General features: G+C 47.1%; 1 protein-coding gene across 6 annotated transcripts in view; it reads right to left on the reverse strand.

Annotated features, from left to right (window-relative positions):
- The window catches only part of unc13d (unc-13 homolog D (C. elegans)), a 47,900-nt gene that overhangs the window by 16,274 nt on the left and 5,035 nt on the right, over positions 1–26,591 (reverse strand). For 3 of the 6 annotated variants that reach the window (XM_078937183.1, XM_078937184.1, XM_078937185.1), the window contains 12 exons: positions 9,267–9,326; positions 9,135–9,185; positions 8,959–9,066; positions 8,823–8,882; positions 8,659–8,725; positions 8,182–8,362; positions 8,065–8,109; positions 7,919–7,990; positions 7,780–7,849; positions 7,597–7,701; positions 7,424–7,516; positions 7,252–7,352 (listed from right to left, as the gene is read on the reverse strand). In XM_078937183.1, coding sequence (XP_078793309.1) covers positions 7,252–7,352; positions 7,424–7,516; positions 7,597–7,701; positions 7,780–7,849; positions 7,919–7,990; positions 8,065–8,109; positions 8,182–8,362; positions 8,659–8,725; positions 8,823–8,882; positions 8,959–9,066; positions 9,135–9,185; positions 9,267–9,326 — 1,013 coding nt within the window. Of the gene's footprint in view, positions 1–7,251; positions 7,353–7,423; positions 7,517–7,596; positions 7,702–7,779; positions 7,850–7,918; positions 7,991–8,064; positions 8,110–8,181; positions 8,363–8,658; positions 8,726–8,822; positions 8,883–8,958; positions 9,067–9,134; positions 9,186–9,266; positions 9,327–11,870; positions 11,955–12,508; positions 12,536–26,591 lie in introns of those variants that run through there. The other 3 variants (XM_078937181.1, XM_078937182.1, XM_078937186.1) reach the window with 2 other exon arrangements.

Consider the following 26,591-nt stretch of genomic DNA (forward strand, 5'->3'; position numbering starts at 1 on the left):
TACTCCAAACAACACACTATTATACACATCATGCTACTCCAAACAACACGCTACTCCAAACAACACGCTATTATACACAACATGCTACTCCAAACAACACGCTATTATAAACAACATGCTACTCCAAACAACACGCTATTATACACAACATGCTACTCCAAACAACACGCTATTATACACAACATGCTACTCCAAAACAACACGCTATTATAAACAACATGCTACTCCAAACAACACGCTATTATAAACAACATGCTACTCCAAACAACACGCTATTATACACATCATGCTACTCCAAACAACACGCTATTATACACAACATGCTACTCCAAACAACACGCTATTATACACAACATGCTACTCCAAACAACACGCTATTATACACAACATGCTACTCCAAACAACACGCTATTATAAACAACATGCTACTCCAAACAACACGCTATTATAAACAACATGCTACTCCAAACAACACCCTATTATAAACAACATGCTACTCCAAACAACACGCTATTATAAACAACAGGCTACTCCAAACAACACGCTATTATACACAACATGCTACTCCAAACAACACGCTATTATACACAACATGCTACCCCAAAAAACACGCTATCATACACAACATGCTACTCCAAACAACACGCTATCATACACAACATGCTACTCCAAACAACACGCTATTATAAACAACATGCTACTCCAAACAACACGCTATTATAAACAACATGCTACTCCAAACAACACCCTATTATAAACAACATGCTACTCCAAACAACACGCTATTATACACATCATGCTACTCCAAACAACACGCTATTATACACATCATGCTACTCCAAACAACACGCTACTCCAAACAACACGCTATTATACACATCATGCTACTCCAAACAACACGCTACTCCAAACAACATGCTATTATACACATCATGCTACTCCAAACAACACGCTATTATAAACAACATGCTATTCCAAACAACACGCTATTATAAACAACATGCTACTCCAAACAACACCCTATTATAAACAACATGCTACTCCAAACAACACGCTATTATACACATCATGCTACTCCAAACAACACGCTATTATACACATCATGCTACTCCAAACAACACGCTACTCCAAACAACACGCTATTATACACATCATGCTTCTCCAAACAACACGCTACTCCAAACAACATGCTATTATACACATCATGCTACTCCAAACAACACACTATTATACACATCATGCTACTCCAAACAACACGCTATTATACACATCATGCTACTCCAAACAACACGCTATTATACACATCATGCTACTCCAAACAACACGCTATTATACACAACATGCTACTCCAAACAAGACACTATTATACACATCATGCTACTCCAAACAACACGCTATTATACACAACATGCTACTCCAAACAACACGCTATTTTACACATCATGCTACTCCAAACAACACGCTATTATACACATCATGCTACTCCAAACAACACGCTATTATACACATCATGCTACTCCAAACAACACGCTATTATACACAACATGCTACTCCAAATAACACGCTATTATACACAACATGCTACTCCAAACAACACGCTATTATACACATCATGCTACTCCAAACAACACACTATTATACACATCATGCTACTCCAAACAACACGCTACTCCAAACAACACGCTATTATACACAACATGCTACTCCAAACAACACGCTATTATAAACAACATGCTACTCCAAACAACACGCTATTATACACAACATGCTACTCCAAACAACACGCTATTATACACAACATGCTACTCCAAAACAACACGCTATTATAAACAACATGCTACTCCAAACAACACGCTATTATAAACAACATGCTACTCCAAACAACACGCTATTATACACATCATGCTACTCCAAACAACACGCTATTATACACAACATGCTACTCCAAACAACACGCTATTATACACAACATGCTACTCCAAACAACACGCTATTATACACAACATGCTACTCCAAACAAGACACTATTATACACATCATGCTACTCCAAACAACACGCTATTATACACAACATGCTACTCCAAACAACATGCTACTCCAAACAACACGCTATTATACACAACATGCTACTCCAAACAACACGCTATTATAAACAACATGCTACTCCAAACAACACGCTATTATACACAACATGCTACTCCAAACTACACGCTATTATACACAACATGCTACTCCAAACAACACACTATTATACACATCATGCTACTCCAAACAACACGCTATTATACACATCATGCTACTCCAAACAACACGCTATTATACACATCATGCTACTCCAAACAACACGCTACTCCAAACAACACGCTATTATACACATCATGCTACTCCAAACAACACGCTACTCCAAACAACATGCTATTATACACATCATGCTACTCCAAACAACACGCTATTATAAACAACATGCTATTCCAAACAACACGCTATTATAAACAACATGCTACTCCAAACAACACCCTATTATAAACAACACGCTACTCCAAACAACACGCTATTATACACATCATGCTACTCCAAACAACACGCTATTATACACATCATGCTACTCCAAACAACACGCTACTCCAAACAACACGCTATTATACACATCATGCTTCTCCAAACAACACGCTACTCCAAACAACATGCTATTATACACATCATGCTACTCCAAACAACACACTATTATACACATCATGCTACTCCAAACAACACGCTATTATACACATCATGCTACTCCAAACAACACGCTATTATACACATCATGCTACTCCAAACAACACGCTATTATACACAACATGCTACTCCAAACAAGACACTATTATACACATCATGCTACTCCAAACAACACGCTATTATACACAACATGCTACTCCAAACAACACGCTATTTTACACATCATGCTACTCCAAACAACACGCTATTATACACATCATGCTACTCCAAACAACACGCTATTATACACATCATGCTACTCCAAACAACACGCTATTATACACAACATGCTACTCCAAATAACACGCTATTATACACAACATGCTACTCCAAACAACACGCTATTATACACATCATGCTACTCCAAACAACACACTATTATACACATCATGCTACTCCAAACAACACGCTACTCCAAACAACACGCTATTATACACAACATGCTACTCCAAATAACACGCTATTATACACAACATGCTACTCCAAACAACACGCTATTATACACATCATGCTACTCCAAACAACACACTATTATACACATCATGCTACTCCAAACAACACGCTACTCCAAACAACACGCTATTATACACAACATGCTACTCCAAACAACACGCTATTATAAACAACATGCTACTCCAAACAACACGCTATTATACACAACATGCTACTCCAAACAACACGCTATTATACACATCATGCTACTCCAAACAACACGCTACTCCAAACAACACGCTATTATACACATCATGCTTCTCCAAACAACACGCTACTCCAAACAACATGCTATTATAAACAACATGCTACTCCAAACAACACCCTATTATAAACAACATGCTACTCCAAACAACACGCTATTATACACATCATGCTACTCCAAACAACACGCTATTATACACATCATGCTACTCCAAACAACACGCTACTCCAAACAACACGCTATTATACACATCATGCTTCTCCAAACAACACGCTACTCCAAACAACATGCTATTATACACATCATGCTACTCCAAACAACACACTATTATACACATCATGCTACTCCAAACAACACGCTATTATACACATCATGCTACTCCAAACAACACGCTATTATACACATCATGCTACTCCAAACAACACGCTATTATACACAACATGCTACTCCAAACAAGACACTATTATACACATCATGCTACTCCAAACAACACGCTATTATACACAACATGCTACTCCAAACAACACGCTATTTTACACATCATGCTACTCCAAACAACACGCTATTATACACATCATGCTACTCCAAACAACACGCTATTATACACATCATGCTACTCCAAACAACACGCTATTATACACAACATGCTACTCCAAATAACACGCTATTATACACATCATGCTACTCCAAACAACACGCTATTATACACATCATGCTACTCCAAACAACACACTATTATACACATCATGCTACTCCAAACAACACGCTACTCCAAACAACACGCTATTATACACAACATGCTACTCCAAATAACACGCTATTATACACAACATGCTACTCCAAACAACACGCTATTATACACATCATGCTACTCCAAACAACACACTATTATACACATCATGCTACTCCAAACAACACGCTACTCCAAACAACACGCTATTATACACAACATGCTACTCCAAACAACACGCTATTATAAACAACATGCTACTCCAAACAACACGCTATTATACACAACATGCTACTCCAAACAACACGCTATTATACACAACATGCTACTCCAAAACAACACGCTATTATAAACAACATGCTACTCCAAACAACACGCTATTATAAACAACATGCTACTCCAAACAACACGCTATTATACACATCATGCTACTCCAAACAACACGCTATTATACACAACATGCTACTCCAAACAACACGCTATTATACACAACATGCTACTCCAAACAACACGCTATTATACACAACATGCTACTCCAAACAACACGCTATTATAAACAACATGCTACTCCAAACAACACGCTATTATAAACAACATGCTACTCCAAACAACACCCTATTATAAACAACATGCTACTCCAAACAACACGCTATTATAAACAACAGGCTACTCCAAACAACACGCTATTATACACAACATGCTACTCCAAACAACACGCTATTATACACAACATGCTACCCCAAAAAACACGCTATCATACACAACATGCTACTCCAAACAACACGCTATCATACACAACATGCTACTCCAAACAACACGCTATTATAAACAACATGCTACTCCAAACAACACGCTATTATAAACAACATGCTACTCCAAACAACACCCTATTATAAACAACACGCTACTCCAAACAACACGCTATTATACACATCATGCTACTCCAAACAACACGCTATTATACACATCATGCTACTCCAAACAACACGCTACTCCAAACAACACGCTATTATACACATCATGCTTCTCCAAACAACACGCTACTCCAAACAACATGCTATTATACACATCATGCTACTCCAAACAACACACTATTATACACATCATGCTACTCCAAACAACACGCTATTATACACATCATGCTACTCCAAACAACACGCTATTATACACATCATGCTACTCCAAACAACACGCTATTATACACAACATGCTACTCCAAACAAGACACTATTATACACATCATGCTACTCCAAACAACACGCTATTATACACAACATGCTACTCCAAACAACACGCTATTTTACACATCATGCTACTCCAAACAACACGCTATTATACACATCATGCTACTCCAAACAACACGCTATTATACACATCATGCTACTCCAAACAACACGCTATTATACACAACATGCTACTCCAAATAACACGCTATTATACACAACATGCTACTCCAAACAACACGCTATTATACACATCATGCTACTCCAAACAACACACTATTATACACATCATGCTACTCCAAACAACACGCTACTCCAAACAACACGCTATTATACACAACATGCTACTCCAAATAACACGCTATTATACACATCATGCTACTCCAAACAACACGCTATTATACACATCATGCTACTCCAAACAACACACTATTATACACATCATGCTACTCCAAAACAACTCGCTATTATAAACAACATGCTACTCCAAACAACACGCTATTATAAACAACATGCTACTCCAAACAACACGCTATTATACACATCATGCTACTCCAAACAACACGCTATTATACACAACATGCTACTCCAAACAACACGCTATTATACACAACATGCTACTCCAAACAACACGCTATTATACACAACATGCTACTCCAAACAACACGCTATTATAAACAACATGCTACTCCAAACAACACGCTATTATAAACAACATGCTACTCCAAACAACACCCTATTATAAACAACATGCTACTCCAAACAACACGCTATTATAAACAACAGGCTACTCCAAACAACACGCTATTATCCACAACATGCTACTCCAAACAACACGCTATTATACACAACATGCTACCCCAAATAACACGCTATCATACACAACATGCTACTCCAAACAACACGCTATCATACACAACATGCTACTCCAAACAACACACTATTATAAACAACATGCTACTCCAAACAACACGCTATTATAAACAACATGCTACTCCAAACAACACCCTATTATAAACAACATGCTACTCCAAACAACACGCTATTATACACATCATGCTACTCCAAACAACACGCTATTATACACATCATGCTACTCCAAACAACACGCTATTATACACATCATGCTACTCCAAACAACACGCTACTCCAAACAACACGCTATTATACACATCATGCTACTCCAAACAACACGCTACTCCAAACAACATGCTATTATACACATCATGCTACTCCAAACAACACACTATTATACACATCATGCTACTCCAAACAACACGCTATTATACACATCATGCTACTCCAAACAACACGCTATTATACACATCATGCTACTCCAAACAACACGCTAATATACACAACATGCTACTCCAAACAACACGCTATTATACACATCATGCTACTCCAAACAACACGCTATTATACACAACATGCTACTCCAAACAACACGCTATTATACACATCATGCTACTCCAAACAACACGCTATTATACACATCATGCTACTCCAAACAACACGCTATTATACACATCATGCTACTCCAAACAACACGCTATTATACACAACATGCTACTCCAAACAACACGCTATCATACACATCATGCTACTCTAAACAACACGCTATCATACACAACATGCTACTCCAAACAACACGCTATTATAAACAATATGCTACTCCAAACAACACGCTATTATACACAACATGCTACTCCAAACATGACGTCTAGCTAAAGTGTGAGTAGATCACGGTTTCTCTTTTTTTTTGGATGAGAGTTAACGCTGTGAACATCTTCACTCTTCCAACGTGGAACAAACCATGAATCATGAGCAGGGGAGTTGCTACTTACCCCAGGTCCTGAAGGAAAGGTGAGAGGTCGTTCTGCGTGGCGTAGAGTTCCAGCAGAGTCTGAGCCTCGCCCCCCAGCTCGCCCTTCCACGGAGCAGAATTCTGGGGCAGAAGAGTACGCTTGAAAATCCCAGAACCAGGCGGTGTGAGGACAACCGTGAGACGACGTTCACCTTCTGTTTAGAAATGTAAGCCTGGACGAACTGCTGCAGAATCCCACAGTAGTTGATGTAAGCGCTGCGACCGGCACTCAGCGTCCCGTCTCTCTGTTGGAGCAGCCACAGACCCCACCGTCAGCTTTTCCTTCTGCACCCTGCCTGAGGAGCAGGACTGAAGCTGATCTTACACTTTTGTGGATGAACTTGAGGTTGAGGTGGCACTGGCCGCGGTCTGGGTACGTCTCGGTTCTGGGCTCCAGGTGGTACCAGCTGTCCTCTGTGCAGTGAAGGTCCTGCAGAGCCATGAGATCCATCAGACACAGAAGACAAGGGAAGAAGCAGGAAGAAGAAGCAGCAGGAATGTCCACCACCTGGAGTTTTAGGATAATGTTCCCCAAAAAGTCATCGGTGCCCTTCTCCTTCTTTGCATCTTTGATCATCCTGAGGAGAGAAGGTTCAAACATTCAGCTTCGGTCTGGGGTCAGGAGCTTCTCTGGATGTGCACGGCACCTCTTCAAACTGTTGAAGTTGGTTTTGATCTCCTCCAGCTTCTGGCTCAGAGACACCTCCTCGTCTTTGTCCCTGCAAGAGGAAACCACAGCAAAGTGACGGCGAAGAAGACGGCCCTGCAGGGAAGCTGAAGCGCTCCTTCTCACCACATTTCAAGGTGGAAAGTGGCTCCATGTGTCTTCTGAAATTCTCTAAAACACGGAGAAAAACCGTGAGCGGCGCTCTCTCCACCATGATGCTGTTGGACGTTTAACAAAACTCACAAGATGAAGGTTTGATTCCATACGGGTTTGAGGGTCTGCTTCTGGATCTCCGTTTGGTAGATCTTGTCGTCTGATGTGACGTCTTTGACCACAAACTTTAACTGTTTGCTCTTGGAGCAGCGTGTGCGGCTTTCCTCCTCCTCCTCTAGGATGGTCAGCAGACAATACGGGTCGCTGAAGCCTGGGAAAAGGGGCAGAAGGTCTCATCAGGTAAGGCTGAAGCTTTTCCAGGTGTTATCTTTCCAATCTATGACCACAAGTGATCAATAAACACATGATTTAAATGGAAAAATAGAATTCTACAGTAATTTAGCAGAGAACAATCATTTGGTTTCTACTTTGTTTCTTCTTCAGCCTCACCTGATCAGAGAATATGGCAGTAATCTCATATTATCTGGGTTTCTCACGGTTACTTCTGAACCACTCGGTATCGTGACTCATCACATTTGTGTGGAGCTCAGACGAGGTCAAACTCACCGCTCACGTCTTTTCCCAGGATTCCTGTGGCTTCCTTCACTGTAGCCTTCAGACAGTAGACGGGAGGCTGTTGGGGTCACAAAGAAAGGAGAGTCTGGTCGGATCCTCGCACCACAGGAAGGACGCCAGTCGTCTGCAGGAACACGCCCACTTCCTTTTCTTACCTCGGTTTTCTCGACTTTATCCATCAGAGTGGCGTGCTCAGATTCTGTCATAGCGAAAGCCTGGGGAGAGCAGAGGAAGGCGTGTGAGGGCTCCTGCACGCGCTCAGATGTGGGCGGCGTGAGGCGGGATGCTTACCTCCTGCATGTACTTGTGAAGCTGGCTGTCTGTGAAGACGTCAGGCGAGGACGGTTTGCCCATCCGGTGTTTGACGGTGTACAGCAGCTCCTTGTAGAGCGGCTTCAGCTGAAACAGAGAAGCTGTGGTTGGAAAACCGCCGTCTCATTAAAGAGGAAGCGAGCGACTGGAAGAACCTCAAGCTCCTTGTGTCTCTTTGCTCTCTCTTCTGGGTCTTCCTTAAGGTCCTAAAGGAAAGGAAAAAGTCCAGTGTTTCTGTGGCTTTGGAAGTGTGGATATTTCAGAGTTTGAGAAGAAGTGCTGCCCACCATTCTGCCTTTAACATTCTTCCTGGTCAGCCCAAGTTTTCGAGCGTGAGCAGGAGAAAGCTGGAGAAAAAACAGGAGAAATGTTAAATCCATCTCCAGATCATTCTCAAAACCTTTTTTTTTGCACTAATAATTCTCAGCTTTATTCTAAACCTCTGAGTTTCTAAAAAACCTGTCTAGTTCTTAAAACGGTTACTTTTCTCAGAGGAGTTTTCTGTAAAAAACAGCTGCTGTTGGAATCAGCCAAAAACCTGAAATGGTTTTGGTTTAGACTGAACCCGACTTTCAGGTCTAAACTGTCTCTGCACATCCCTGACTTTCAGCTTTTGCTTCATCTTCTCTATCCCATAATATCAATTGTTCCGCTCTTTGTTTCCACTAAACGCATGAGTCACTTTCTGAACAACATTTGTTTGGTCATTTCTGCTGCTTCAGACTCAACCAGCCTCCAATTTCTGATGGTAGAACTTCTTAGTCCTGAAGTAGACTGTTCTTTCTGATTACCTGCTTTTAGAATAACCTAGATGCTAAACAGGAGTCTGTGTTGCTTTTTAATCGATAGAACCCATTAGAATGTTCTCTTGTGTGGTTCTAAAGTTAGAGTTTCACACAGAAGTGAGTGGATTCATGTGAACCTGCGGGCTCTAACCCAAGTTCCTTGGTGTTCGTGTTTGGTGCGTGATGATCCTGAACTCCATGTGTTGTGAACATCGACAGTCTACGAGAACACGAGTGAAAAAAACGGTTTACATCTGGCTCAAATGAAGTCAATTCAGTGGCCGTTTTTGCCTCACATGGACGCTGCCATGTTGGAGCCAGATGTAGCCGCAGTTCCATGTGCAAAATGTCTTTGATCGGATCAAAGATCGGATCAGAATTGAACTGTGTACGTGGGCCCAGAAAAACGTTATCCGATTATAACAAACCTTTACCTACGCCACACCTTCGGTTGGAACAAATCATTGTGACATGCGCAAAACTCTTTAAAATACCGGAACGGCCGTAGAAGAAGAAATATTGAGTTTGGCTGTAAACAAACAGCTGGAGCATAGAGCGAGATGATCTTCTAAACGTGATTTTATGATTTTTATGATTATATTTAGGTGATTGTTCACTCATAACATCATTTTTAATCCGTGTGGTCAGTGATTTTTTTGTGGCGGAGCCGGAAGAAGGGTTAGGAGTAGGCTAACACGTACTAACAAGAGCAATTGGCCGTGGATGAACTTAAAATCCATGCACTCAATGCTGCAGTCTGCATCTTGGCTTCAAAGGATATGTGGGAACGACATCAGCCTTTATTTTGTCTGGACACAACTGGAAACACAAATCCACATGATTGTTTACACGGTTTCTCAGGACTCTGCAGCATTTCTGCTTTGAAAAGTCGCCTCCGTTAGCTCACACTCCGTATCAAAGCACCCTCTCCTGCCCACAAACACAAAGCTATGAGTCCGGCTGCTCTGCTCAGAGACGTGCTTCACACAGGTGGAGCAGCCGGTCGGTCCTCTTCACGCTCCAAATCCTCCTCTGGAGCGCCGGGCAGGTTTCTGCATGACGTAAATCCAGAGCAGTAGAGACCCACAATCAGAATAATTCTAGAATAATTCTATGCACCACGAACGGATCAACAATCAGCATAACCATTGATCATTGATCCCAATGAGTCTGATCGGGGCAGAGTATTCTGAACGGCGTGTTTACATGACGCTATTCTGTTCCGATCAGGCGCTCATTCCGATTACTTTTGTCCGTGTAAATGCAGATATTGATTGGTCAGAGTTATTGTTTCTATGGCAACCACTCCCACAAATCAGGAATGAGCTCAGTGGAATGCCACACCCCTACTAATTGAAAGCGAGCTACACCAACTGTTCATCATTTTAAACATTGGACATGAGGGGCAGCAGGCTCCACCCATTTTTAATTGAGGCATCTGATTGGTCAGTTTATAACCCGAATAACTTGAACTGCAGAAAGAACCGGGCGGCGGTTGTTCCCTGCCGGTTCCCGTGTGGCGTTGGGGGGATTCCGGCTGCCGCTGCTGGTGCGGTGGGGGTCTGGGTGTGGGGGTGGCTGGGCACTCTCCCTCCTTCTTTTCACGTTCCACCACCCATTTTAGAAGAACATAAACACTCACCTGAGCACAGGTGTTAGCTCACCTTTGCACTAACAGTTTGCATGACTGAATGACTGAAATATTTCACACTAGTTGGTTTTAAGGCATAAGTATGCGTGTGAACACTATCTGTTTTGTGTACATGTCGACAGGTGGACATTTTTGCAGCTAGCAGGTGTGTTTATAACATTTGAGTGTGTGTGTGGACAGGCTCCGCCCCCTTTTTTTTTTTTTTTTTTTTTTTTTTTACTACATTTGAACCTTACCATAATGATTAACAACCAGTAAACTTGTTGCTGTATGCTGCTTCATGGTCTTACCCCCCTTCCCCTCCTATTATCACCCCCTACCCCCCCTCTCTCTAACGTCCCTCTCTCTTCTTCCCCTCTTTCCTTTTCCGTCCGGTCCAACACCAAAGATTTTCAGACATGATTGAAATTAATAAAGTTTGGCCTCAATTACAAAAGGGGTTTATTCAGACATACCTTTGGTTGGTCTGAAGATTAATAACCCCTCTTGTTAAAGTAAAATATGTCCAACCCAAGAGGCCCTCAGCTCTCATCTGTCTGCCCAGCTGTTGGACAGGACAAGTTAGAAAAAAAAAAAAAAAAGAATATAATTGGAAAAAAAAAGAGGATTATAAAGAAGATGTAATAAAAGGTATCAGAACAAGAATGGTTCTTCTGACCAATAGAATAAGTAACAGCTGTTTATTTCTCTAGAAGTCTATGGGATTTTGGCTTCTTGAAGCCACTTCCTGTTTGGAAAGCCAGGGGGCGGGCCCACTCCCTCCAGCTATCAGTGACAGTCGATGGTCTTAAAGAACCTGCTACTCTTTCATTGAAGAACATTGAAGGACTCCTGTGTGGGACTAAATGAGTAAATAACCTGAAGCATTAAAGAGTTAAAGGCAGCAAAACACAAGTAAGTGAAGCGATCCTCATCACTTATAGTTCAGTGAGGGTCTGCTGCCTCGTCAGTGACAGGTCATGAATGTAGATGGATCTGGAACCTGTTTTATTGTAAATGAACTTCAAAGTTTTCAGGGTGGAGCAGAGACGCTGGTACAGAACGAACATATTCAGACAAAAATAAACAATTAAAAAAAAGGTTTTAGATTCACCTGCCGTACCCGTCTGAAGCCTTGTTCCTGCAAAAACAACAGCTGTGCATTAAAAACTGAAGTCAGAAGAACGTGTCACAGGCAGAAGAATGTTTCTTAGGCAGGAGAACGTGTCACAGGCAGGAGAACGTGTCACAGGCAAGGAGAACGTGTCACAGGCAGGAGAACGTGTCACAGGCAAGGAGAACGTGTCACAGGCAAGGATAACGTGTCACAGGCAGGAGAACGTGTCACAGGCAGGAGAACGTGTCACAGGCAAGGATAACGTGTCACAGGCAAGGATAACGTGTCACAGGCAGGAGAAAGTGTCACACGCAGGAGAACGTGTCACAGGCAGGAGAACGTGTCACAGGCAAGGATAACGTGTCACAGGCAAGGATAACGTGTCACAGGCAGGAGAACGTGTTACAAGCGGGAGAACGTTTCTTAGGCAGAAGAACGCGCATGAGAATGTGTCACAGGTAAGAGAACGTGTCACAGGTAAGAGAACGTGTCACAGGCAAGGATAACGTGTCACAGGCAGGAGAACGTGTCACAGGCAGGATAACGTGTCACAGGCAGGAGAACGTGTCACAGGCAAGGATAACGTGTCACAGGCAGGAGAACGTGTCACAGGCAGGAGAACGTGTTACAGGCAGGAGAACGTGTCACATGCAGGAGAACGTGTTACAGGCGGGAGAACGTTTCTTAGGCAGGAGAACGTGTGACAGGCAGGAGAACGTTTCTTAGGCAGGACAACGTGTCATTGGCAGGATAACGTGTCACAGGCAAGGATAACGTGTCACAGGCAAGGATAACGTGTCACAGGCAGGAGAACGTGTCACAGGCAAGGATAACGTGTCACAGGCAGGAGAACGTGTCACAGGCAGGAGAACGTGTCACAGGCAGGAGAACGTGTCACAGGCAAGGATAACGTGTCACAGGCAGGAGAACGTGTCACACGCAGGAGAACGTGTCACAGGCAAGGATAACGTGTCACAGGCAAGGATAACGTGTCACAGGCAGGAGAACGTGTTACAGGCAGGAGAACGTGTCACACGCAGGAGAACGTGTCACAGGCAAGGATAACGTGTCACAGGCAAGGATAACGTGTCACAGGCAGGAGAACGTGTTACAGGCGGGAGAACGTTTCTTAGGCAGAAGAACGTGTCACAGGCAGGAGAACGTGTCACAGGCAAGGATAACGTGTCACAGGCAGGAGAACGTGTCACAGGCAAGGATAACGTGTCACAGGCAGGGGAACGTGTCACAGGTGGGAGAACGTGTCACAGGCAAGGATAACGTGTCACAGGCAGGAGAACGTGTCACAGGTGGGAGAACGTGTCACAGGCAAGGATAACGTGTCACAGGCAAGGATAACGTGTCACAGGCAGGAGAACGTGTCACAGGCAAGGATAACGTGTCACAGGCAAGGATAACGTGTCACAGGCAGGAGAACGTGTCACAGGCAGGAGAACGTGTCACAGGCAGGAGAACGTGTCACAGGCAAGGATAACGTGTCACAGGCAGGAGAACGTGTCACACGCAGGAGAACGTGTCACAGGCAAGGATAACGTGTCACAGGCAAGGATAACGTGTCACAGGCAGGAGAACGTGTTACAGGCGGGAGAACGTTTCTTAGGCAGAAGAACGCGCATGAGAATGTGTCACAGGTAAGAGAACATGTCACAGGTAAGAGAACGTGTCACAGGCAGGAGAACGTGTCACAGGCAGGAGAACGTGTCACAGGCAGGAGAACGTGTCACAGGCAGGAGAACGTGTCACAGGCAAGGATAACGTGTCACAGGCAAGGATAACGTGTCACAGGCAGGAGAACGTGTCACAGGCAAGGATAACGTGTCACAGGCAAGGATAACGTGTCACAGGCAGGAGAACGTGTCACAGGCAGGAGAACGTGTCACAGGCAGGAGAACGTGTCACAGGCAAGGATAACGTGTCACAGGCAGGAGAACGTGTCACAGGCAGGAGAACGTGTCACAGGCAAGGATAACGTGTCACAGGCAAGGATAACGTGTCACAGGCAGGAGAACGTGTTACAGGCGGGAGAACGTTTCTTAGGCAGAAGAACGTGTCACAGGCAAGGATAACGTGTCACAGGCAAGGATAACGTGTCACAGGCAGGAGAACGTGTCACAGGCAAGGATAACGTGTCACAGGCAGGAGAACGTGTCACAGGCAAGGAGAACGTGTCACAGGCAAGGATAACGTGTCACAGGCAGGAGAACGTGTCACAGGCGGGAGAACGTGTCACAGGCAAGGATAACGTGTCACAGGCAAGGATAACGTGTCACAGGCAGGAGAACGTGTCACAGGCAAGGATAACGTGTCACAGGCAAGGATAACGTGTCACAGGCAGGAGAACGTGTCACAGGCAGGAGAACGTGTCACAGGCAGGAGAACGTGTCACAGGCAAGGATAACGTGTCACAGGCAGGAGAACGTGTCACACGCAGGAGAACGTGTCACAGGCAAGGATAACGTGTCACAGGCAAGGATAACGTGTCACAGGCAGGAGAACGTGTTACAGGCGGGAGAACGTTTCTTAGGCAGAAGAACGCGCATGAGAATGTGTCACAGGTAAGAGAACGTGTCACAGGTAAGACAACGTGTCACAGGCAGGAGAACGTGTCACAGGAAGGAGAACGTGTCACAGGCAGGAGAACGTGTCACAGGCAAGGATAACGTGTCACAGGCAAGGATAACGTGTCACAGGCAGGAGAACGTGTCACAGGCAAGGATAACGTGTCACAGGCAAGGATAACGTGTCACAGGCAGGAGAACGTGTCACAGGCAGGAGAACGTGTCACAGGCAGGAGAACGTGTCACAGGCAAGGATAACGTGTCACAGGCAGGAGAACGTGTCACACGCAGGAGAACGTGTCACAGGCAAGGATAACGTGTCACAGGCAAGGATAACGTGTCACAGGCAGGAGAACGTGTTACAGGCGGGAGAACGTTTCTTAGGCAGAAGAAAGCGCATGAGAATGTGTCACAGGTAAGAGAACGTGTCACAGGTAAGAGAACGTGTCACAGGCAGGAGAACGTGTCACAGGCAGGAGAACGTGTCACAGGCAGGAGAACGTGTCACAGGCAAGGATAACGTGTCACAGGCAAGGATAACGTGTCACAGGCAGGAGAACGTGTCACAGGCAAGGATAACGTGTCACAGGCAAGGATAACGTGTCACAGGCAGAAGAACGTGTCACAGGCAGGATAACGTGTCACAGGCAGGAGAACGTGTCACAGGCAAGGATAACGTGTCACAGGCAGGAGAACGTGTCGCACGCAGGAGAACATGTCACAGGCAAGGAGAACGTGTCACAGGCAAGGATAACGTGTCACAGGCAGGAGAACGTGTTACAGGCGGGAGAACGTTTCTTAGGCAGAAAAACGCGCATGAGAATGTGTCACAGGTAAGATAACGTGTCACAGGTAAGAGAGCGTGTCACAGGCAGGAGAACGTGTCACAGGCAAGGAGAACGTGTCACAGGCAAGGATAACGTGTCACAGGCAAGGAGAACGTGTCACAGGCAGGAGATCGTGTCACAGGCAGGATAACGTGTCACAGGCAGGAGAACGTGTCACAGGCAAGGATAACGTGTCACAGGCAGGAGAACGTGTCACACGCAGGAGAACGTGTCACAGGCAAGGATAACGTGTCACAGGCAAGGATAACGTGTCACAGGCAGGAGAACGTGTCACAGGCAGGAGAACGTGTTACAGGCGGGAGAACGTTTCTTAGGCAGAAGAACGCGCATGAGAATGTGTCACAGGTAAGAGAACGTGTCACAGGTAAGAGAACGTGTCACAGGCAGGAGAACGTGTCACAGGCAGGAGAACGTGTCACAGGCAGGATAACGTGTCACAGGCAAGGATAACGTGTCACAGGCAGGAGAACGTGTCACAGGCAGGAGAACGTGTCACAGGCAGGAGAACGTGTCACAGGCAGGAGAACGTGTCACAGGCAGGAGAACCTGTCTTAGGCAGGAGAATGTGTCATAGGCAGAAGAATGTTTCTTAGACAGGAGAACGTATTACAGGTGGGAAACAACTCTTAGACAGAAGAACGTTTCTTAGGCAGAAGAACGCGCATGAGAATGTGTCACAGGTAAGAGAACGTGTCACAGGCAGGAGAACGTGTCACAGGCAGGAGAACGTGTCACAGGTAAGAGAACGTGTCATAGGCAGGAGAACGTGTCACAGGCAGGAGAACGTGTCACAGGCAGGAGAACGTGTCACAGGCAGGAGAACCTGTCTTAGGCAGGAGAACGTGTTACAGGCAGGAGAACGTGTCATAGGCAGAAGAATGTTTCTTAGACAGGAGAACGTATTACAGGTGGGAAACAACTCTTAGACAGAAGAACGTTTCTTAGGCAGAAGAACGCGCATGAGAATGTGTCACAGGTAAGAGAACGTGTCACAGGCAGGAGAACGTGTCACAGGCAGGAGAACGTGTCACAGGCAGGAGAACGTGTCACAGGTAAGAGAACGTGTCACAGGCAGGAGAACGTGTCACAGGCAGGAGAACGTGTCACAGGCAGGAGAACGTGTCACAGGCAGGAGAACATGTCACAGGCAAGGATAACGTGTCACAGGCAGGAGAACGTGTCACAGGCAAGGATAACGTGTCACAGGCAGGAGAACGTGTCACAGGCAGAAGAACGTGTCTTAGGCAGGAGAACGTTTCTTAAGCAGGAGAATGTGTTACAGACAGGAGAAGGTGTCTTAGGCAGGAGAACGTGTCACAGGCAGAAGAACGTGTCTTAGGCAGGAGAATGTGTTACAGACAGGAGAAGGTGTCTTAGGCAGGAGAACGTGTCATAGGCAGAAGAATGTTTCTTAGACAGGAGAACGTATTACAGGTGGGAAACGTCTCTTAGACAGAAGAACGTCTCTTAGGCATGACAACGTGTCACAGGCAGGAGAACGTGTCACAGGTAAGAGAACGTGTCACAGGCAGGAGAACGTGTCACAGGCAGGAGAAAGTGTCTTAGGCAGGAGAACGTGTCACAGGCAGGAGAACGTGTCACAGGCGGGAGAATGTGTCACAGGCAGGAGAACGTGTCACAGGCAGGAGAACGTGTCACAGGTAAGAGAACGTGTCACAGGCAGGAGAACGTGTCACAGGCAGGAGAACGTGTCACAGGCAGGAGAACCTGTCTTAGGCAGGAGAACGTGTCACAGGCAAGGATAACGTGTCACAGGCAGGAGAATGTGTCACAGGCAGGAGAACGTGTCACAGGCAAGGATAACGTGTCACAGGCAGGAGAATGTGTCACAGGCAGGAGAACGTGTCACAGGCAGGAGAACGTGTCACAGGCAGGAGAACGTGTTACAGACAGGAGAACCTGTCTTAGGCAGGATAACGATTCACAGGCAGGAGAATGTGTCACAGGCAGGAGAACGTTTCACAGGCAGGAGAACGTGTCACAGGCAGGATAACGATTCACAGGCAGGAGAATGTGTCACAGGCAGGAGAACGTGTCACAGGCAGGAGAACGTGTCACAGGCAGGAGAACGTGTCACAGGCAGGAGAACGTGTTACAGGCAGGAGAACCTGTCTTAGGCAGGAGAACGTGTCACAGGCAGGAGAACGTGTCACACGCAGGAGAACGTGTCACAGGCAGGAGAACGTGTCACAGGCGGGAGAACGTTTTTTAGGCAGGAGAACGTGTGACAGGCAGGAGAACGTTTCTTAGGCAGGACAACGTGTCATTGGCAGGAGAACGTGTCACAGGCAGGAGAACGTGTCACAGGCAGAAGAACGTGTCTTAGGCAGGAGAACGTGTCACAGGCAGGAGAACGAGTCACAGGCAGGAGAACGTGTTACAGGCAGGAGAACCTGTCTCAGGCAGAAGAACGTGTCACAGGCAGGAGAACGTGTCACACGCAGGAGAACGTGTCACAGGCAGGAGAACGTGTCACAGGCAGGAGAACGTGTTACAGGCGGGAGAACGTTTCTTAGGCAGGAGAACGTGTGACAGGCAGGAGAACGTTTCTTAGGCAGGACAACGTGTCATTGGCAGGAGAACGTGTCACAGGCAGGAGAACGTGTCACAGGCAGAAGAACGTGTCTTAGGCAGGAGAACGTTTCTTAAGCAGGAGAATGTGTTACAGACAGGAGAAGGTGTCTTAGGCAGGATAACGTGTCACAGGCAGGAGAACGTGTTACAGGCGGGAGAACGTTTTTTAGGCAGAAGAACGCGCATGAGAATGTGTCACAGGTAAGAGAACGTGTCACAGGTAAGAGAACGTGTCACAGGCAGGAAAACGTGTCACAGGCAGGAGAACGTGTCACAGGCAGGAGAACGTGTCACAGGCAAGGATAACGTGTCACAGGCAAGGATAACGTGTCACAGGCAGGAGAACGTGTCACAGGCAAGGATAACGTGTCACAAGCAAGGATAACGTGTCACAGGCAGGAGAACGTGTCACAGGCAGGATAACGTGTCACAGGCAGGAGAACGTGTCACAGGCAAGGATAACGTGTCACAGGCAGGAGAACGTGTCACACGCAGGAGAACGTGTCACAGGCAAGGATAACGTGTCACAGGCAAGGATAACGTGTCACAGGCAAGGATAACGTGTCACAGGCAAGGATAACGTGTCACAGGCAGGAGAACGTTTCTTAGGCAGAAAAACGCGCATGAGAATGTGTCACAGGTAAGATAACGTGTCACAGGTAAGAGAGCGTGTCACAGGCAGGAGAACGTGTCACAGGCAAGGAGAACGTGTCACAGGCAAGGATAACGTGTCACAGGCAAGGATAACGTGTCACAGGCAGGAGAACGTGTCACAGGCAGGATAACGTGTCACAGGCAGGAGAACGTGTCACAGGCAAGGATAACGTGTCACAGGCAAGGATAACGTGTCACAGGCAAGGATAACGTGTCACAGGCAGGAGAACGTGTCACAGGCAAGGATAACGTGTCACAAGCAAGGATAACGTGTCACAGGCAGGAGAACGTGTCACAGGCAAGGATAACGTGTCACAGGCAAGGATAACGTGTCACAGGCAGGAGAACGTGTCACAGGCAAGGATAACGTGTCACAAGCAAGGATAACGTGTCACAGGCAGGAGAACGTGTCACAGGCAGGATAACGTGTCACAGGCAGGAGAACGTGTCACAGGCAAGGATAACGTGTCACAGGCAGGAGAACGTGTCACACGCAGGAGAACGTGTCACAGGCAAGGATAACGTGTCACAGGCAAGGATAACGTGTCACAGGCAAGGATAACGTGTCACAGGCAAGGATAACGTGTTACAGGCGGGAGAACGTTTCTTAGGCAGAAAAACGCGCATGAGAATGTGTCACAGGTAAGATAACGTGTCACAGGTAAGAGAGCGTGTCACAGGCAGGAGAACGTGTCACAGGCAAGGAGAACGTGTCACAGGCAAGGATAACGTGTCACAGGCAAGGATAACGTGTCACAGGCAGGAGAACGTGTCACAGGCAGGATAACGTGTCACAGGCAGGAGAACGTGTCACAGGCAAGGATAACGTGTCACAGGCAGGAGAACGTGTCACACGCAGGAGAACGTGTCACAGGCAAGGATAACGTGTCACAGGCAAGGAGAACGTGTCACAGGCAGGAGAACGTGTCACAGGCAGGAGAACGTGTTACAGGCGGGAGAACGTTTCTTAGGCAGAAGAACGCGCATGAGAATGTGTCACAGGTAAGAGAACGTGTCACAGGTAAGAGAACGTGTCACAGGCAGGAGAACGTGTCACAGGCAGGAGAACGTGTCACAGGCAGGATAACGTGTCACAGGCAAGGATAACGTGTCACAGGCAGGAGAACGTGGCACAGGCAGGAGAACGTGTCACAGGCAGGAGAACGTGTCACAGGCAGGAGAACGTGTCACAGGCAGGAGAACCTGTCTTAGGCAGGAGAATGTGTCATAGGCAGAAGAATGTTTCTTAGACAGGAGAACGTATTACAGGTGGGAAACAACTCTTAGACAGAAGAACGTTTCTTAGGCAGAAGAACGCGCATGAGAATGTGTCACAGGTAAGAGAACGTGTCACAGGCAGGAGAACGTGTCACAGGCAGGAGAACGTGTCACAGGCAGGAGAACGTGTCACAGGTAAGAGAACGTGTCATAGGCAGGAGAACGTGTCACAGGCAGGAGAACGTGTCACAGGCAGGAGAACGTGTCACAGGCAGGAGAACCTGTCTTAGGCAGGAGAACGTGTTACAGGCAGGAGAACGTGTCATAGGCAGAAGAATGTTTCTTAGACAGGAGAACGTATTACAGGTGGGAAACAACTCTTAGACAGAAGAACGTTTCTTAGGCAGAAGAACGCGCATGAGAATGTGTCACAGGTAAGAGAACGTGTCACAGGCAGGAGAACGTGTCACAGGCAGGAGAACGTGTCACAGGCAGGAGAACGTGTCACAGGTAAGAGAACGTGTCATAGGCAGGAGAACGTGTCACAGGCAGGAGAACGTGTCACAGGCAGGAGAACGTGTCACAGGCAGGAGAACATGTCACAGGCAAGGATAACGTGTCACAGGCAGGAGAACGTGTCACAGACAAGGATAACGTGTCACAGGCAGGAGAACGTGTCACAGGCAGAAGAACGTGTCTTAGGCAGGAGAACGTTTCTTAAGCAGGAGAATGTGTTACAGACAGGAGAAGGTGTCTTAGGCAGGAGAACGTGTCACAGGCAGAAGAACGTGTCTTAGGCAGGAGAATGTGTTACAGACAGGAGAAGGTGTCTTAGGCAGGAGAACGTGTCATAGGCAGAAGAATGTTTCTTAGACAGGAGAACGTATTACAGGTGGGAAACGTCTCTTAGACAGAAGAACGTCTCTTAGGCATGACAACGTGTCACAGGCAGGAGAACGTGTCACAGGTAAGAGAACGTGTCACAGGCAGGAGAACGTGTCACAGGCAGGAGAAAGTGTCTTAGGCAAGAGAACGTGTCACAGGCAGGAGAACGTGTCACAGGCAGGAGAATGTGTCACAGGCAGGAGAACGTGTCACAGGCAGGAGAACGTGTCACAGGTAAGAGAACGTGTCACAGGCAGGAGAACGTGTCACAGGCAGGAGAACGTGTCACAGGCAGGAGAACCTGTCTTAGGCAGGAGAACGTGTCACAGGCAAGGATAACGTGTCACAGGCAGGAGAATGTGTCACAGGCAGGAGAACGTGTCACAGGCAAGGATAACGTGTCACAGGCAGGAGAATGTGTCACAGGCAGGAGAACGTGTCACAGGCAGGAGAACGTGTCACAGGCAGGAGAACGTGTTACAGACAGGAGAACCTGTCTTAGGCAGGATAACGATTCACAGGCAGGAGAATGTGTCACAGGCAGGAGAACGTGTCACAGGCAGGAGAACGTGTCACAGGCAGGATAACGATTCACAGGCAGGAGAATGTGTCACAGGCAGGAGAACGTGTCACAGGCAGGAGAACGTGTCACAGGCAGGAGAACGTGTCACAGGCAGGAGAACGTGTTACAGGCAGGAGAACCTGTCTTAGGCAGGAGAACGTGTCACAGGCAGGAGAACGTGTCACACGCAGGAGAACGTGTCACAGGCGGGAGAACGTTTTTTAGGCAGGAGAACGTGTGACAGGCAGGAGAACGTTTCTTAGGCAGGACAACGTGTCATTGGCAGGAGAACGTGTCACAGGCAGGAGAACGTGTCACAGGCAGAAGAACGTGTCTTAGGCAGGAGAACGTGTCACAGGCAGGAGAACGAGTCACAGGCAGGAGAACGTGTTACAGGCAGGAGAACCTGTCTCAGGCAGAAGAACGTGTCACAGGCAGGAGAACGTGTCACACGCAGGAGAACGTGTCACAGGCAGGAGAACGTGTCACAGGCAGGAGAACGTGTTACAGGCGGGAGAACGTTTCTTAGGCAGGAGAACGTGTGACAGGCAGGAGAACGTTTCTTAGGCAGGACAACGTGTCATTGGCAGAAGAACGTGTCACAGGCAGGAGAACGTGTCACAGGCAGAAGAACGTGTCTTAGGCAGGAGAACGTTTCTTAAGCAGGAGAATGTGTTACAGACAGGAGAAGGTGTCTTAGGCAGGAGAACGTGTCACAGGCAGAAGAACGTGTCTTAGGCAGGAGAATGTGATACAGACAGGGGAAGGTGTCTTAGGCAGGAGAACGTGTCATAGGCAGAAGAATGTTTCTTAGACAGGAGAACGTATTACAGGTGGGAAACGTCTCTTAGACAGAAGAACGTCTCTTAGGCATGACAACGTGTCACAGGCAGGAAAACGTGTCATAGGTAAGAGAACGTGTCACAGGCAGGAGAACGTGTCACAGGCAGGAGAAAGTGTCTTAGGCAGGAGAACGTGTCACAGGCAGGAGAACGTGTCACAGGCAGGAGAATGTGTCACAGGCAGGAGAACGTGTCACAGGCAGGAGAACGTGTCACAGGTAAGAGAACGTGTCACAGGCAGGAGAACGTGTCACAGGCAGGAGAACGTGTCACAGGCAGGAGAACCTGTCTTAGGCAGGAGAACGTGTCACAGGCAAGGATAACGTGTCACAGGCAGGAGAATGTGTCACAGGCAGGAGAACGTGTCACAGGCAAGGATAACGTGTCACAGGCAGGAGAATGTGTCACAGGCAGGAGAACGTGTCACAGGCAGGAGAACGTGTCACAGGCAGGAGAACATGTTACAGACAGGAGAACCTGTCTTAGGCAGGATAACGATTCACAGGCAGGAGAATGTGTCACAGGCAGGAGAAAGTTTCACAGGCAGGAGAACGTGTCACAGGCAGGATAACGATTCACAGGCAGGAGAATGTGTCACAGGCAGGAGAACGTGTCACAGGCAGGAGAACGTGTCACAGGCAGGAGAACGTGTCACAGGCAGGAGAACGTGTCACAGGCAGGAGAACGTGTCACAGGCGGGAGAACGTTTTTTAGGCAGGAGAACGTGTGACAGGCAGGAGAATTTTTCTTAGGCAGGACAACGTGTCATTGGCAGGAGAACGTGTCACAGGCAGGAGAACGTGTCACAGGCAGGAGAACGTGTCACAGGCAGAAGAACGTGTCTTAGGCAGGAGAACGTTTCTTAAGCAGGAGAATGTGTTACAGACTGGAGAAGGTGTCTTAGGCAGGAGAACGTGTCACAGGCAGAAGAACGTGTCTTAGGCAGGAGAACGTTTCTTAGGCAGGAGAATGTATTATAGGCAGGAGAACGTTTCTTAGGCAGGAGAATGTATCACAGGCAGGAGAACGTGTCTTAGACAGGAGAACGTGTCACAGGCAGGAGAACGTGTCTTAGACAGGAGAACGTGTCACAGGCAGGAGAACGTTTCTTAGGCAGGAGAATGTATTATAGGCAGGAGAACGTGTCACAGGTAGGAGAACGTGTCACAGGCAGGAGAACCTATCACAGGCAGGAGAACGTGTCTTAGACAGGAGAACGTGTCACAGGCAGGAGCACGTGTCACAGGCAGGAGAACCTATCACAGGCAGGAGAACGTGTCACAGGCAGGAGAACGTTTCTTAGGCAGGACAACGTGTCATTGGCAGGTGAACGTGTCACAGGCAGAAGAACGTGTCTTAGGCAGGAGAACGTTTCTTAAGCAGGAGAATGTGTTACAGACAGGAGAAGGTGTCTTAGGCAGGAGAACGTGTCACAGGCAGAAGAACGTGTCTTAGGCAGGAGAACGTTTCTTAGGCAGGAGAATGTATTATAGGCAGGAGAACGTTTCTTAGGCAGGAGAATGTATCACAGGCAGGAGAACGTGTCTTAGACAGGAGAACGTGTCACAGGCAGGAGAACGTTTCTTAGGCAGGATAATGTATTATAGGCAGGAGAACGTGTCACAGGCAGGAGAACCTATCACAGGCAGGAGAACGTGTCTTAGACAGGAGAACGTGTCACAGGCAGGAGCACGTGTCACAGGCAGGAGAACCTATCACAGGCAGGAGAACGTGTCACAGGCAGGAGAACGTTTCTTAGGCAGGACAACGTGTCATTGGCAGGTGAACGTGTCACAGGCAGAAGAACGTGTCTTAGGCAGGAGAACGTTTCTTAGGCAGGAGAACAACTCTTAGGCAGGAGAACGTGTCACAGGCAGGAGAACCTATCACAGGCAGGAGAACGTGTCACAGGCAGGAGAACGTTTCTTAGACAGGAGAACGTGTCACAGGCAGGAGAACGTGTCACAGGCAGGAGAACGTTTCTTAGGCAGGACAACGTGTCATTGGCAGGTGAACGTGTCACAGGCAGAAGAACGTTTTTAAGGCAGGAGAACATTTCTTAGGCAGGAGAACGCGCATGAGAATGTGTCACAGGCAGGAGAACGTGTAGCAGAACGTGTCACTGGCAGCCATCACCACTTCAGAGCTGCAAGTGATTGTTTTCATGTTCCGATGAGGCCTCCTGTGAGGAACTTCCTCATTTTCTGATCATGAAAGTGATCGTTTCTTAGGCAGGAGAACGTGTGACAGGCAGGAGAACGTTTCTTAGGCAGGACAACGTGTCATTGGCAGGAGAACGTGTCACAGGCAGGAGAACGTGTCACAGGCAGAAGAACGTGTCTTAGGCAGGAGAACGTTTCTTAAGCAGGAGAATGTGTTACAGACAGGAGAAGGTGTCTTAGGCAGGAGAACGTGTCACAGGCAGAAGAACGTGTCTTAGGCAGGAGAATGTGATACAGACAGGGGAAAGTGTCTTAGGCAGGAGAACGTGTCATAGGCAGAAGAATGTTTCTTAGACAGGAGAACGTATTACAGGTGGGAAACGTCTCTTAGACAGAAGAACGTCTCTTAGGCATGACAACGTGTCACAGGCAGGAAAACGTGTCACAGGTAAGAGAACGTGTCACAGGCAGGAGAACGTGTCACAGGCAGGAGAAAGTGTCTTAGGCAGGAGAACGTGTCACAGGCAGGAGAACGTGTCACAGGCAGGAGAATGTGTCACAGGCAGGAGAACGTGTCACAGGCAGGAGAACGTGTCACAGGTAAGAGAACGTGTCACAGGCAGGAGAACGTGTCACAGGCAGGAGAACGTGTCACAGGCAGGAGAACCTGTCTTAGGCAGGAGAACGTGTCACAGGCAAGGATAACGTGTCACAGGCAGGAGAATGTGTCACAGGCAGGAGAACGTGTCACAGGCAAGGAGAACGTGTCACAGGCAGGAGAATGTGTCACAGGCAGGAGAACGTGTCACAGGCAGGAGAACGTGTCACAGGCAGGAGAACATGTTACAGACAGGAGAACCTGTCTTAGGCAGGATAACGATTCACAGGCAGGAGAATGTGTCACAGGCAGGAGAAAGTTTCACAGGCAGGAGAACGTGTCACAGGCAGGATAACGATTCACAGGCAGGAGAATGTGTCACAGGCAGGAGAACGTGTCACAGGCAGGAGAACGTGTCACAGGCAGGAGAACGTGTCACAGGCAGGAGAACGTGTCACAGGCAGGAGAACGTGTCACAGGCGGGAGAACGTTTTTTAGGCAGGAGAACGTGTGACAGGCAGGAGAATTTTTCTTAGGCAGGACAACGTGTCATTGGCAGGAGAACGTGTCACAGGCAGGAGAACGTGTCACAGGCAGGAGAACGTGTCACAGGCAGAAGAACGTGTCTTAGGCAGGAGAACGTTTCTTAAGCAGGAGAATGTGTTACAGACTGGAGAAGGTGTCTTAGGCAGGAGAACGTGTCACAGGCAGAAGAACGTGTCTTAGGCAGGAGAACGTTTCTTAGGCAGGAGAATGTATTATAGGCAGGAGAACGTTTCTTAGGCAGGAGAATGTATCACAGGCAGGAGAACGTGTCTTAGACAGGAGAACGTGTCACAGGCAGGAGAACGTGTCTTAGACAGGAGAACGTGTCACAGGCAGGAGAACGTTTCTTAGGCAGGAGAATGTATTATAGGCAGGAGAACGTGTCACAGGTAGGAGAACGTGTCACAGGCAGGAGAACCTATCACAGGCAGGAGAACGTGTCTTAGACAGGAGAACGTGTCACAGGCAGGAGCACGTGTCACAGGCAGGAGAACCTATCACAGGCAGGAGAACGTGTCACAGGCAGGAGAACGTTTCTTAGGCAGGACAACGTGTCATTGGCAGGTGAACGTGTCACAGGCAGAAGAACGTGTC

This window comes from Oryzias latipes, chromosome 19 (genome assembly GCF_053564925.1).
Source record: "Oryzias latipes strain Hd-rR chromosome 19, Olatipes_Hd-rR_3.1".
NCBI classification, from domain to species: domain Eukaryota; kingdom Metazoa; phylum Chordata; class Actinopteri; order Beloniformes; family Adrianichthyidae; genus Oryzias; species Oryzias latipes.